Consider the following 13074-nt stretch of genomic DNA (forward strand, 5'->3'; position numbering starts at 1 on the left):
TTGAAATCGTTAGCATTAGTAATTTCTTTATCAGAATGCTTTAGTTAAAGCCGATTCTTAACCTTTGCAAACTTGCTCAAATCCAATCTTCCAAACGTTTGTCAAACCTTTGTGATTTTTACAATAACAGATGGAAACAAAATCTCCAGCAACACGTAGACCTGAGATTACGTATTTTTGTTAACGTTCGTTTATTTTTCAATAACAACAAGAGAAATTCATTTTCAACAAGCTTACACTAAATGGTGGTTACACATGAACCAACAAACATGCAGAAATCAGTATTATTATTCAGTGCTGTGTTAAATCGTCTCATTACGATAACAATAGTATATCACGTGAAAATCTTGTAGAACACCGACGGATTTCCAGTCAGCACCGGATGAAAACCACTGCTATCAGTCCGTCTCAAATACTTGACATCGTTGGGTATTGTAAGAGCTGTTTGTCCACCCCTATAAGTTAGTTGGTTTTGAATCTTCATCCTCGGACTGACAAAGTCTTGATTGGTTATTCCTAGTTGTTTGGCATACATGTAGAAGCTTTTGACGCAGGGCCGGTCATCGAGATTGGCAGAGTGAAGTTTCCGATTGTTAAAATGTTGTTGCCGGGAAATTATTTCATCTACTAGGTGCCGCAGAATGAAGTCCTGAAATGCGTTCCTCAAGGGCACATCCCGATCGAGAGCCGAACCAGCGCCGCGTGATCTTGAGTTAACCAGTAAGGCAGTAAACACTGAGCTAATGAGAGTTAGTCAAGCACCCGATTTTGTGAACTAAAGAAAGAGCAGATTTGGTTCAGCTCTCGGGTGTGCCTTTGAATATAACGCTTAAAGATAGCTCTCCATTCAGCGGCACCTACTGGATAGAATAATTTACAGACAATGAAACCTCATCAAGCGGAAACTTTGCTCTGTTAATCTCGGCAATTGTGCCCTATAGCGTGTGCAAGCAAATTGAATGCCCCCCCACTTGAAAGAAATTCTGCGTAGCCTACACCACTGACTGTGCCTGCGTCAGGTTTTCAAGACCTCTGCAAGTATGCGAACCTTCCAGGAATTGAAAAGCTTTTTCAGTCTCTATCAAAGGCTCTTTCAGTCCCAGAATAAAGATTTCAAAATGTTCGACATAAGGTAGGGAAAAAATATTTGCCATCATAGCGGCTTCACGGGGAATGAAAAAATGTAATTTCAATGCTTCGGTTTAGGTTTAACAGCCCACACAGAGACTATAGGTCTGCTATGGCTCTTGATGTGGAAAAATATTTGTAGCCCATTCAAAAGTCTCCAGTGAAACCTGACAAAAATAATATCTCGAAAAATGCAATATTAAATTATCTTCATAGGTGAAGTTTTCCACAAAATCGTAAGTTACAAAAAGAAATTGACGTCATTTAACATTTGAAAAGCCTTTATGCTTGTAGTGTTCGCTTACCACCGTGGAAAAACTTCGTAAAACGAAATGGTAATTATGTAGTAAAATCTTATTGCTGATCGTGATCGTCGTATATTATTAGTGATCGAGTATTAGCAAATTTGCTTCTACTGAGACTAGAGTTTGTTTTCGCGTTGAAAAGGAATATGTGTCAAAACCGCATGTTAGATGACTTTTCATCGCCGTTGTTTTCAACGTAGATCAAAATATAAAACCTTTGCCATTAACTTTTATTAAAAAAGAGTATGGCCTCCTACCTTAAAAAAGAGTATTTATCCAATTTTTAAATATAATTCAGAAACCTGGACAATTACCAAATCAATTAATAAAAGAATAAATGGGTTTGAAATGTGGGCATTCCGAAAAATGCAGAGAATTTCCTGGACTGACAGAAAAAGCAACCAAACTGTTTTAAATCAAGTCAAACAAACAATCTACTAAAAAATATCAAAGAAAATCAACTTCAATTTTTAGGACACGTGCTGCGAAAAGGAAAGTTAAAACATCTCTCTCTCTCACAGGCAAAATTGAAGGGAAGCGTGCCCAAGGCAGACAAAGATTAACCTACCTAAACCGACAAAACGAACACCAACAGGACCAACACACACCTAATACACAAAGCAAACAACATATTATAGAATCTTCGAAACATTTCATGCAAGAGGCAGTCAATGCTTGGAATCAAGTGCGATGGCCTACCGTAATCATGACAAGACACTTTTATTGATAATGCCGATTTCTTTTTTACTTGCGACCTTCAGTGCACAGAGTTTTCGCAGTTGAGTCTGTAAATGTGTTGAATTTCCCCTGATATCTCAGTTGGTTAAGCGCCTGACTTCAAGAAAAAACTTTAAAATCAAGCGGTGCTGGTTTGTGTCCCGGGGTATGCGCTTGAGCAACGCATTTCAGGACTGCTTTCCATTCAGCGACACCAAGTGGATGGAATAATTTTAATACAACAATACTTTTGACGCATAACGCATAATTTTGACGCTTGACGCACATTCAGAAACGTCACTTTGTCGAATTCGGTGACCGAACGTGAGTCAGTGGTTCAAAGCCTCTACAAGTAGGCTATGCGAAACTGCCAGGAATCATCATTCAATGTGGGTTGATGGGTCATGTCTATAAAAATCGAGAATATAAACGTTTCTACTCGGCATTGACGAATTGGGTTGTTTAAAGTAATAATATCGGCTGCTTGGCCGAACTAATCCTGCTTAGGCTATTTAACGCTAGCCTACTGTAGGAAAAACACAACATAGGCTAGATACATAGGCTATAGCATACAAACTAACTTAAAAAAAATTTATGTTCTATTTCAAAAATACAGTAGGCTAGCCTATTTGCATCAAAAATATGACACCATTGTCACGAAGGAAGGAAGTGGTGGTGATCCTTTTAAAGCTTCGCGAGAAGAGAAAAAATGTAGCCTATTTGCGAAGTTACATGGAGTCGTGTTGGCAGTCCACCGGCCACCACAGTGATTCAACTAGCGAGGGTTAGAGAGTTGTGCTATGAAAGTAGCCTATAGGCTACATAGTAAATTGTTTAACTAAGTACGGTACACATAGCCGTACGAGACCAAACCATTTTTGGGGGGCAGAACGTCAATTTGCCCAAATCTGCACGCTTTTATAGAAATTGCCCAAATATAATGTATGCGTTGCATGATAACAGTGAAAAATTAACATAACAAGATCACCAGCTAGCTAGAATTTCTTACCAAAGTAATCAAGATAGAACAACTGAATTCATCTTTAAAGATACACATGCAGCTTGCCAACATTTTTTTTTGCAACCAGAAAAAGCAGGTCAAGTTAAATGCAAACAACTGGATCTGTCTCCACAGAACAGAAGTCAAGATATTAATGAAAATAAGTGGAGCTGCCATGTTTCACACAAGATCATGCAAAGCAAATATTTTTGCCAGCTTACATGGCAGGTTTTGAGTTTGGAAAGCTTTGAAATAAATGAATGTATTATAATTGGTTTGAGATTATAACTTATATTTCAGCAGTAGCATTTTAAGTGTTGGTGAAATTAACATGACACAGTTGCATAAACAAACTAAATATTTTTTTTTATTTTGGGGCGCAACTGCATCATTTTAATTTGGGTAGTTTTATAAAAGTAACCAAACAAAGCTAAGCAACACCACAACATTACATTTAACAGGTATAAAAAAATTTTGTTAGATGTTGTGGTGTATTGCTTATAGCTACGTCCGTTTATGGTTGAAAAAGTACTGCAACCTCTTCACCCGAATTGTTTTATAAAAGTATTCACCAGATGTATATAAATTCATATTTTGTAGTTGCCCAAATCAAGATGATGCATTTATGGATATTATGAAAAAAATTAAAGACTTTGTAAATTTTGATGCGAGGCAACTGCATCATGCCAATTTGGGCAGTTTTATCAATAAACTATGATCAGATAATTTCATATTTTTTTGTTGCTCAAACCTAAACGATAGGCTACAGTTATGTAAATGGGAAAAATTAATGAATTTGTTCATTTTGTGGAAACTGCCTCACGCTAATTTGGGCAGTTGCATAAACAGACTAATTAGTTTCATCAGATTATTTCATGTTTTCAGCTGCCCAAATCAACACGATGCATTTGTGAAAATTAATAATAATAATTTATTTGCATCAGACAAAGCTGTCCATATCCAAAACAAAACAACAAAATAATACACAAACTGCAAATGCACAAAAAGCGAACAACAACAACGAAATAACATAAAAAAATAACAAAATAATACATAAACTGCAAATGCACAAAATCTCAATAAATAGGCTAGGCCTATCTACTGTTACAAGTTTACAGACAATGGTACGGTAGCGTTACAAGTTAGAAGAACTGAAAGTATTGAGAACGATAAAAACAATCTAAACGATAGGCTACAATAAAATTAGCTATAAGTTATAGCAAATTTTGCGTTTTGATTTGGGCAGTTTCACAAAAGTATTAGAGACATATTTTGGTGGCTGCCCAAATTGGCATGATGCTGTTGGTTAAATGTATTTCGTACTACAGTGTGATCACCATGCAATACAATACATCAATACGGGTGTGCCAAATGAAAATTTTGCGGCACATTTCTTGTGCAAATAAGAGGCTGTACTTAGTTTGATAGGTAAAAAATATTAATTTATAGTTTTTCTTAATTCATGCAATTTTGTAGCTTTTCATATAGTAATTTTTTCCCTAATAATTGCACGATTTTGCCCGAATTTGCGATGTTTTGCAACAACAGGGGGGAAGCTGCCCCCCTGGCTCGTATGGCTATGACAGTACACTATTGTGTGGTTTCGATAGGGGTCTTGATATATTTTTCTTGCCAGTCATGGGGCCTTCGCCACTTACCCTACGTTTCTGTATTGGGAATGGGATAAGGAAGCACGCAATAGGAAAAAAGATAAATTATGAGGATTGAACTGTGGCACGAACCAGCAAGTGGCTTACCAGTCTTCAGCACAACCAGTAGCCTAAATGGTAGCCTACAGTAGCCTATTATTACAATTTATTGCAGATAAAACTTTGTCCATATTTTCCACACAAAAACCACAGAACAAGCAAACCAGACAATATGATCAACCAATGATCAGAAAAAGAGCCTGCTGATAATGTTCAAAGTACCTAGTCGATCTGTAAAAACAGTCAAATTTCATCAAAGACGTTATGGTCAACACACCACTCTTTTCAATGTAATAATTTTCCTTCCTCTTCAGAAGTTCTTTCTCTGTATTGTGACGTTTTTGTGATGGCTAATAAAAATTTTCGAATATTATCGATGTATCACATGAGGCTCAGTCAACCTCAGAGCAAAAATGTAGGCTAGTTAGGCTACAAAGGGCGACAAAAATAAGTCGTTTCATAGATTTTTTTCTTGTTACATAAAAGGACGTTTTACTATGACCTACTAAATTTTGCTGTTTCTATTTTATTATTAATAGTAATTACTCGAATTAATGTTTTTGTATAATGATATAATGGCTACATCACTATCTCAAAAGTAGATATAGGTCGATTCTCTACCGCTCTCTCTCGAGAAGAACGGAGGAGATTTTTTTCTTTTTAAAATTGTCTGTAGGCTACTTGTTGATCGTTTGGAGAAGCTGTATATCTGACTGAGTTTGTTGAAGTTGTTAATCCAGTTTGTAAAACGTTCGTTGCGCGTTGTTGTGCCTGGGGCTGTTCTTCAACTTTCTTGAATTGAATATCATGCATTTGTTCGGTTAAAATTGAAGCATACAGAATCTTGCAGACAAATAGAAAACTAAACAAAGGAAGCAAAAAGAAGACAAATACAAACTAGAAGAAAAATAGAAAACAAATAGAAAACACTTTTCAATATCGTCGAAAAAATCGTTTTTCTTTTGTCCGATTATTTTTAAAAGCATTTCAAAGGACGCAGCGAGCTACTTTCTGAAAATGTCAACTCATGGTTCAGTCCAAGGAAAGTCTTCTTTGCCTCCTCCGAGCCTTCCAGGATCAGCTGCACCATCGATCCAAGAAGACCAAGATCCTCATGAAGAGTAAGTTTACTCACTCATTATAAAACGAATTGTGTCCAAATCACGTGATGGATCAAATTTGCTCAATACTGGATCGAAGCTTTCGAAGCAAAAAACAATGCAAAGTCGTCAAAACGTATTATTTTGTCAAAATCTTAGGCTATTTCAGTATTTTATTTATCGTTTTTTCTGTCAAATAATTCTCAGAAAGGGTGAAATGAAACTAATAACACGCAATACACAAATCGTATTTTGAACAGGTTGATAAAAATGAGACTAGGAACCTCTTCGCACCATACAAACGCTGGCTCAAGAACTTTGGTGGCTTGGAAGAACAGCATGCCAATAGAGGAGTACAGATTTGTCAGAGAGCAGAAAAGAAACCAAAAGAACATTCCAACGACGTAAGTTGAATTTATAAGCCTATTAGTCAGAAATCTACAGCATAACCACCATTATTTCTGACATAGCCTACCACGTGACCATTGCATGCAATTCACAACTTTAGAACAAGTAGATGTTGGAAAATTGTCCTACCCAAACGCATTGATCTCACAATTAACACATTCCAAAGATAAATCGTCGTCAACCCAAAAAGAGTTACCATTTTTCATCATTTTAACGTCTAGTGATGTAGAAGTATAACAGATCTAAGGTAATATTAATGAATTATGTTTACACGTCGGTTGCATAGAAGGGCGGTGAGAGAGAGCCATGCAGGGACCTATTAACCATGACGCATACTAGGCACAGGCCTCAGCCCCCTGGTTTTGGGGGCCCCTAATTTTTTTACATTAGTACCGTAGGCGTAGGTCAGTAGCGTAGCCAGGAATTTTGAAAGGGGAGGGGGTTTGACGACCCAGCGGCGGGGGGCCTCCCCCAGAAAATTTTGAAAAATTACTTTGAATTTGGTGCATTCTGAGAGCATTTTCAACAAAAATGTAGGTATGATTATACCTGTAAAATGGTGCTGTCCGGTGGCATAGCAAAAGGATAAGATCATGTTTTCTTCGGCATTTTTCGGAAATAAAGCGAAGTCTCAATGTTTTCTTGTTGCTAATTCCTGGCTGAGATGTTTGAATGTTTGGTATTGGCAAAACTAGCTCTTTTAATGCAGTTTTGTTTAAAATTAGGCAATTTTTTTTTTTTAGACTGAAAGCATCATTCTCAATATCGTGACGTCACACGCGTGCCAAAGGGGGGGTTGTAACCCCCAACCCCCCCCCCCTTTGGCTACGCCACTGGCGTAGGTAGTGAAAGTTGTTGTGTCAGTGTGTGCACAGTTGTTATTTTTGAGGAACAATTTCAAATTGTGTAACGATTGCTAAATAGAATAACGATTCCGAATCGTCACGCTTCAGCGATTTTCGTTTGAACGTATTCGTTTTGCTTGAAGTCTTGAAGGCGATCAAGCGAAGGATTGTAGTAGCCTACCAAAGACAGGCATAATATATTATATTATAGCCTAATTAATGTTTGCATGGTCTTGGCCTGGGCACATTTGCTACTTGGAAAGTTACTTGCTAATTGCTATGCTAGGCTTCAGTTGAGCACTGCTGCTCTGCATCGAAAGCGATTGCCAATAGGGGCCCCTAAACTTAGCTGTGCCTCCGGCCCCCGTGAGCCTTAATCAGGCCCTGGAGCCATGGTTCGACGTTTGAAAGGCCGCCGGTTCGACACTGCACAAGAGCATGTGATTGTGTTTTTGGCAAGACATTAAAAGACACGCGGTCGATTGCGTAGTGGTGAACTGAAGGCAACTTTTGCTAATTGTAAAAGTTTTATCAAAATTTGCTGTCGCTTGGCTAAGCAAAGGTTATCGTTGGACCTTCTTTGTTTTACTGCTTTAGATAGGCTGTGTAGCTATGTAAACGAGCGAGTGAGGGCATTTGGGGTGTTTTTGCTGTCACGAAAGGCAAAATTAACATAAAAAAGTAGGCTACGGTATCAATTAATTTAGTATAAAGAGAAGTATTAGAGGCTGAAGAGCTTGTTACTATAATGAGAGTTTAGCTTTTCTTCTAAAACTTAGATTAACATATGAATGTAAACGAGTTTTTAACAAACAAAAATTTTAGGGGGAGAATTTTGATTTGAATGTCAATTAAAAGGGTCTACAGGATAAAAAGGTTGAGGATTACTGGGCTATAGCGTTCAAAAGTCGATTCTTCTTGATTAACTAATGATTGAGCTATTGTTAAAGCATTTAATTTTTGGCTACTGCTCCGTAGGCTACGTAATATCATAGTCGTCTATTTATGTTTCAACTGACCTAAAACACTACATTTTTCTTCAGGTCATCTGACTACAAAGAACAACATTTGATCATAGCTCATCGCCTTGCTGAATTGGAAAAACGTCGTGTCGGTACACGATATTTGCCCAAGAACCAAGCAGCTGCAAACGAACAGACCAAGAAAGCTGCTATGAAAGATCAAATCTCAAGCTGCATTGTTAGTTAGATTTATGGGATTCGGTGTCATGGACAAATCATTGTTACGAACATCATGTACGACTGCCGTTGTGATTTAAATTTATTTTATGTGTTACTCAGAATCACACAACAGCCACCAGCAGTATAGTAATTGTGGCCCTACTAAGGCCTATTATGTGGCCTCTCAAAATGAGAAAAATGTGCAAGTTTTTTAAAAATATTTTCTGACGTTTTTTATTGGAACCATAAAACACGTACAAATGACGTAAATAAGATGAAACTTGTCAAACATTTAGAGAGCAACCCCTTCAGGTCTGCAACAAATGTTTTCGCGTTTTCAGACCCCAAACTGTTAAATTGCACATACTTTTGTCTACAATTTTCACTTTATCGGAAAAATGGTTGTTTGGATGTTCATCGGAACAACTCTATCAATTTTTTTTAGGTCTGTTACTGATAGCAGCATACCGTATTAATCATTTCATACTAATATCACAGGCTGCTATATATTGAGACTTGTAGGCCTACTAGGCCTAACAGCTATAAAACACATTTTAGTGGATGTGTATTAAATGTTTAGGTTTAGTTTCCTTACTTTCTGCGAAGAAAAAAGTGCAACGACAAAACGTGGTGTTGCGCAACAATGTGGCCGAAAGTGCTGTCGATCTCATACAAAAAAATTTAGTACGTTTTAATTTTTTTCTATTTACACACTTTTTTGCTGACTCTTCTTCTATAGCCTAGATTTACTACAAGGGCCAAGTTTCTGGCGCAAGTAACCTTTCATGCAGAAAGCATAGTTTATGTTTTCCTTTTTTACGAGTTGTACAGTAGGCTATCTCTTCTTCTCTCGTTTGACTTGCAGTAGCTTAGATTGGCAATGCCTCCTCGTGCAGCCAAGATACGATAGTTGGGTCCAGTTGTCGAATACCAGTGATTCCACTTGGGGGTCGTAAGATGGGACATTCGTGGAGTATGTGTTGCATTGTTTGTTCTACCGCTCCGCAGACACATATCGGCGAATTATGCAACCCCCACCTAAACAGATTAGCTCCAGTACAGCCAACGTCACATCTGATCCTGTTGGCTATGACCTGAACTGAGTAACTGACTAATGTGAGAATTCTCTTCATCGCGTGATAAAGGTGCTTTGACAAAAAAATACCGTACTCTCATTAGAATCGTTGATATTTTTGTAGACTTCCAACAGAAATATTTTGTTGTTTCATCATTATACAAATTTGATGACGTTTGTGTTGATATGTTAAAATTAGGTCGTCGGACCACTCAGCAAGTGCTTAAACTCAGTAATTAAATGTCAGCTACTGCCAAGTCAGCAAATGAGATTTACTTGCTCACGTCGGACTTGCTTGGTCATTGCTTGCTAAACTAAATTTGCTGATTTGTGACATGGCAAGTTATGGCTTGCTCAGTTGTTACTTAGGCTACGGTACTCAGTTTCAGCATTTACCAACTTCAGCCACTTGCTGAAATGTTGTTAGCTCAGTTGTCACTTACTCAGTTGTCGCTTGCTCAGTTTACAACTGCTAACTTGTAGGAGACTCTTAAAATTAGGCATTAGCCCAAGCGGCGTTTAGTATTCTAATAAGTTAGGAACACTCCTTACGGACGCGCAACTCCGACAACATTAGAACGGTCGAATTGCCAATTTGACATATTTTTTACGCTTTACTGGCTTGCTTTCACCTAAAAACCTTAAAACCAACTGTTACGGACAATTTTCATATCAAACGTCATATAAAACCGTTCAGATCTACTGAATCTTGGCGTCTGATGTAATGGACTATTGCTAAAAATGAGCAGATTGCAGAATCGTTTGCAAGACCTGTAAAACATTTGCAGCTGCAGCATAACATTACATCATCGTTAAATCTTTAATTACTTGAACAAGTGTAAGCCGAACTTGAGCAGGTGTGAGCTAGACTTGAGCAGGTGTGGGCCAGGCTTGAACAGGTGCTTGAATAACTAATTATCATTGCCTATCATTATTACGTCACATAAGATGCTTACGTGCGATTTGGAATATTGCAAATTATTCTCTCATTCGTAAAATTGTAGCTTGAAAGTTGGTCGCATATTTAACTGTTTTGCTTAGTGCTTGCTATCTGAACGAAATTTCCGTCTTTATCTAAGTAGTTTGTATTGTAGTGACAAGTTTTTAGTGGTGTATCGCGTTGCACCCCATTTTCGACAGCTTTGAGACTATTTTTACAGAAATACAATTCTCAAATAGACGTTTCCAGAAGAGTGTTTCTTTCCGTCATTACATACAAACGAACGGATCCGGGAATCTTATGTTACAATTTTCCCAGGGTTTACCGCTGTGACCACCAACTTCACTCTTATTAGGCTACATAACTCACAAAAAGTACATTCTTTTGTAAATCAGAAAAAACGTAGCCCTTCTAGGCTAGTGTTGCGGATAAGCCAAAAGCGGATGTAGTTTTGCATCCCCTGATCTACAATCTTTAGTATTCCAAGCAGCGGTCGTTATATCAGTTATATCGTTATACCGTTATATTAGGGGTGGGCAAATAAAGGCATTTTGATCATAGTATTTCCAGGACCCAATTTTTTCATGGCCATTTTTCTCTCTGAATAAGAATCCGATGAGTTCTTTTGTCTATGAGGTCATTATAGGTTGGTTCAGCGGCCATTTTCAAAATGGCCGCTGAAAAATTGATATTTTCCATCAATCGGATGAAGATTTGATCATATGGGTCATGTAATATGTCTAAATATAGGTTGTTTGGGGCGTAGATTCTAAAAATTAACTCAGTTTTGCGATTCACTGCATTGCTGTGGCGATATCATCTGAAAGTACGAAAAAAAACGCTTTTTACATGAAAAATTAAAAATTTTTAGTGTGTTTCACCATCTAACAGAAAATAATCATACGAATATCTCATTGACAATCGTTCCGGCATAATTACACATGCCAGGTCATATAATTCTGCTCAAAAGAGAGAGAGAGTCCACAGTCGTCGTAATGTTGGATACTGGCTTTAGTACATTTTTAATGGAGGATTTCAGTTCTTCTGCACCAAATTTTTCAACCCGGTATCGTCCGTCAGTCGCCTTAACTCGTCTCATTTGTCGAATTTCGGGTGCTATAGTTAGTCGAAGATGGCTAACTTCGGCTAAAAGTTGTTTTCCACTCAAACATTCCAATAAATCAAGCGATGTACTTGTAACTGGACCGCCATGCAACTTGCACAAGTCGATCTGACGTAAGGTCTTCGTGTCTTCTTGTTCTTTAGATCTGCTTTTTTAATCAGTGAAAGTTTTTTTGTTGCCTCGACAGTAGCCAGAAAGTCCGATTCCATTTTTTTCACGCTGTTGACTTCTTCTGAGCATCTTGCCCATTTCCAGCGTGCTTTCTTTTCCAAAACAGATTTAATTACAATACAATACAGTTCTCTAGCTACAACTTTACTCGCTTCAGTCCTGCTTAAGGCTTGCTTCTCCTTTTGTCGGTTGCATAGCTGTAGCATTCGTCCAATTACAACAGTCCCACTAGCTAGTTTTCCTGTGGGTTTATATTCCTGTATTTCAGTGTAATTAAATCCAAAAAGTTCTTTTCTGCTTTCACTTCTCACTCGTCGTTCAGTTTTCATTATTAATTACCTATATTGCATTATTTAGTGCAACAACTAGTCAACCTGGATGTAGACGGTACCCGGTCAATTGGTCGAAAGACATTTGGTCGACAATCATTTGGTTGACAGACATTTGATCGACAAGATGTTTGGTCGACAGACATTTGGTCGACAAGACATTTGGTCGACAGGACATTTGGTCGACAGACATTTGGTCAACAGGACATTTGGTCGACAAGACATTTGGTCGACAGGACATTTGGTCGACAGAACGATTCATTTTAGGGTTAGGGCTAACTTCCCCTAACCTAACCCCAACCCTAACCTAACCCAATTGTCCTGTCGACCAAATGTCTTGTCGACCAAGTGTCTGTCGACCAAATGTCTTGTCGACCAAATGTCTGTCGACCAAATGTCTTGTCGACCACATGTCTTGTCGACCAAATGTCCTGTCGACCAATTGTCTGTCGACCAATTGTCTGTCGACCAATTGTCTGTCGACCAGACGTCCTATCGACCAAATGTCTCTCGACCAAATGACTGTCGACCGTCGACACAGCGTGAACACACACACAGCTGTCGACACAGCGAGTCTGTTGACCAATCGACCGGCCACCATGTAGACAAAGGAGCCTAAGGTCAGTAAATATGATGAAATTACACAAAGAAGAAATCTAAGGCGCTTTCAGACTACACCTACACGTAAGTTCACAGAAATTGAAATCAAAAACCTTTCACACTACACATAAGTTGACGGAAGCTCACGGAACTGTTTTTCCCCCAATTCAAACGGTTCTTGTGGTAGACCACTATGATATGGCAGAATATGGCGATTGTATAAGGTTTTGTTACATCACATTCAGAAGTTTTTTTCAGCTCAAGATACCGGTAACTTCCTATAAAGGTGGAGATCTACCTCTTCGACTCTGTTGCTCATTTCGTTTCACACAGAAAGCAAAATAGCTTGCAAACAAAAATGGAAAACATTATCGTTCTGACTAAACCACCACAGTGTCAAAAAAATCTGAACGGCAGGATTTGCAGCACCAAAAGCCAACACC

General features: G+C 38.2%; 1 protein-coding gene across 1 annotated transcript; it reads left to right on the top strand.

The window, feature by feature from the left end:
• The first annotated feature begins 5612 nt into the window (after positions 1-5612).
• Positions 5613-10600, top strand: LOC145783313 (uncharacterized). Its single transcript, XM_082595159.1, has 3 exons — positions 5613-5980; positions 6220-6363; positions 8256-10600. The coding sequence occupies exons 1-3, from the start codon at positions 5877-5879 to the stop codon at positions 8419-8421; spliced, it is 414 nt and encodes a 137-aa protein (XP_082451285.1). The 5' UTR covers positions 5613-5876; the 3' UTR covers positions 8422-10600.
• The last annotated feature ends 2474 nt before the right edge of the window (positions 10601-13074 follow it).

The sequence above is a fragment of the Aplidium turbinatum genome, chromosome 14 (genome assembly GCF_918807975.1).
Source record: "Aplidium turbinatum chromosome 14, kaAplTurb1.1, whole genome shotgun sequence".
Taxonomy (NCBI): Eukaryota; Metazoa; Chordata; class Ascidiacea; order Aplousobranchia; family Polyclinidae; genus Aplidium; species Aplidium turbinatum.

Bases quoted from the DNA above. Each gene is read 5' to 3' on its own strand.
- LOC145783313 (XM_082595159.1), top strand. From the start codon at position 5,877: ATGTCAACTCATGGTTCAGTCCAAGGAAAGTCTTCTTTGCCTCCTCCG. The intron at 5,981-6,219 runs GTAAGTTTACTC...TATTTTGAACAG, and splicing joins GACCAAGATCCTCATGAAGA to GTTGATAAAAATGAGACTAG. The intron at 6,364-8,255 runs GTAAGTTGAATT...ATTTTTCTTCAG, and splicing joins CAAAAGAACATTCCAACGAC to GTCATCTGACTACAAAGAAC.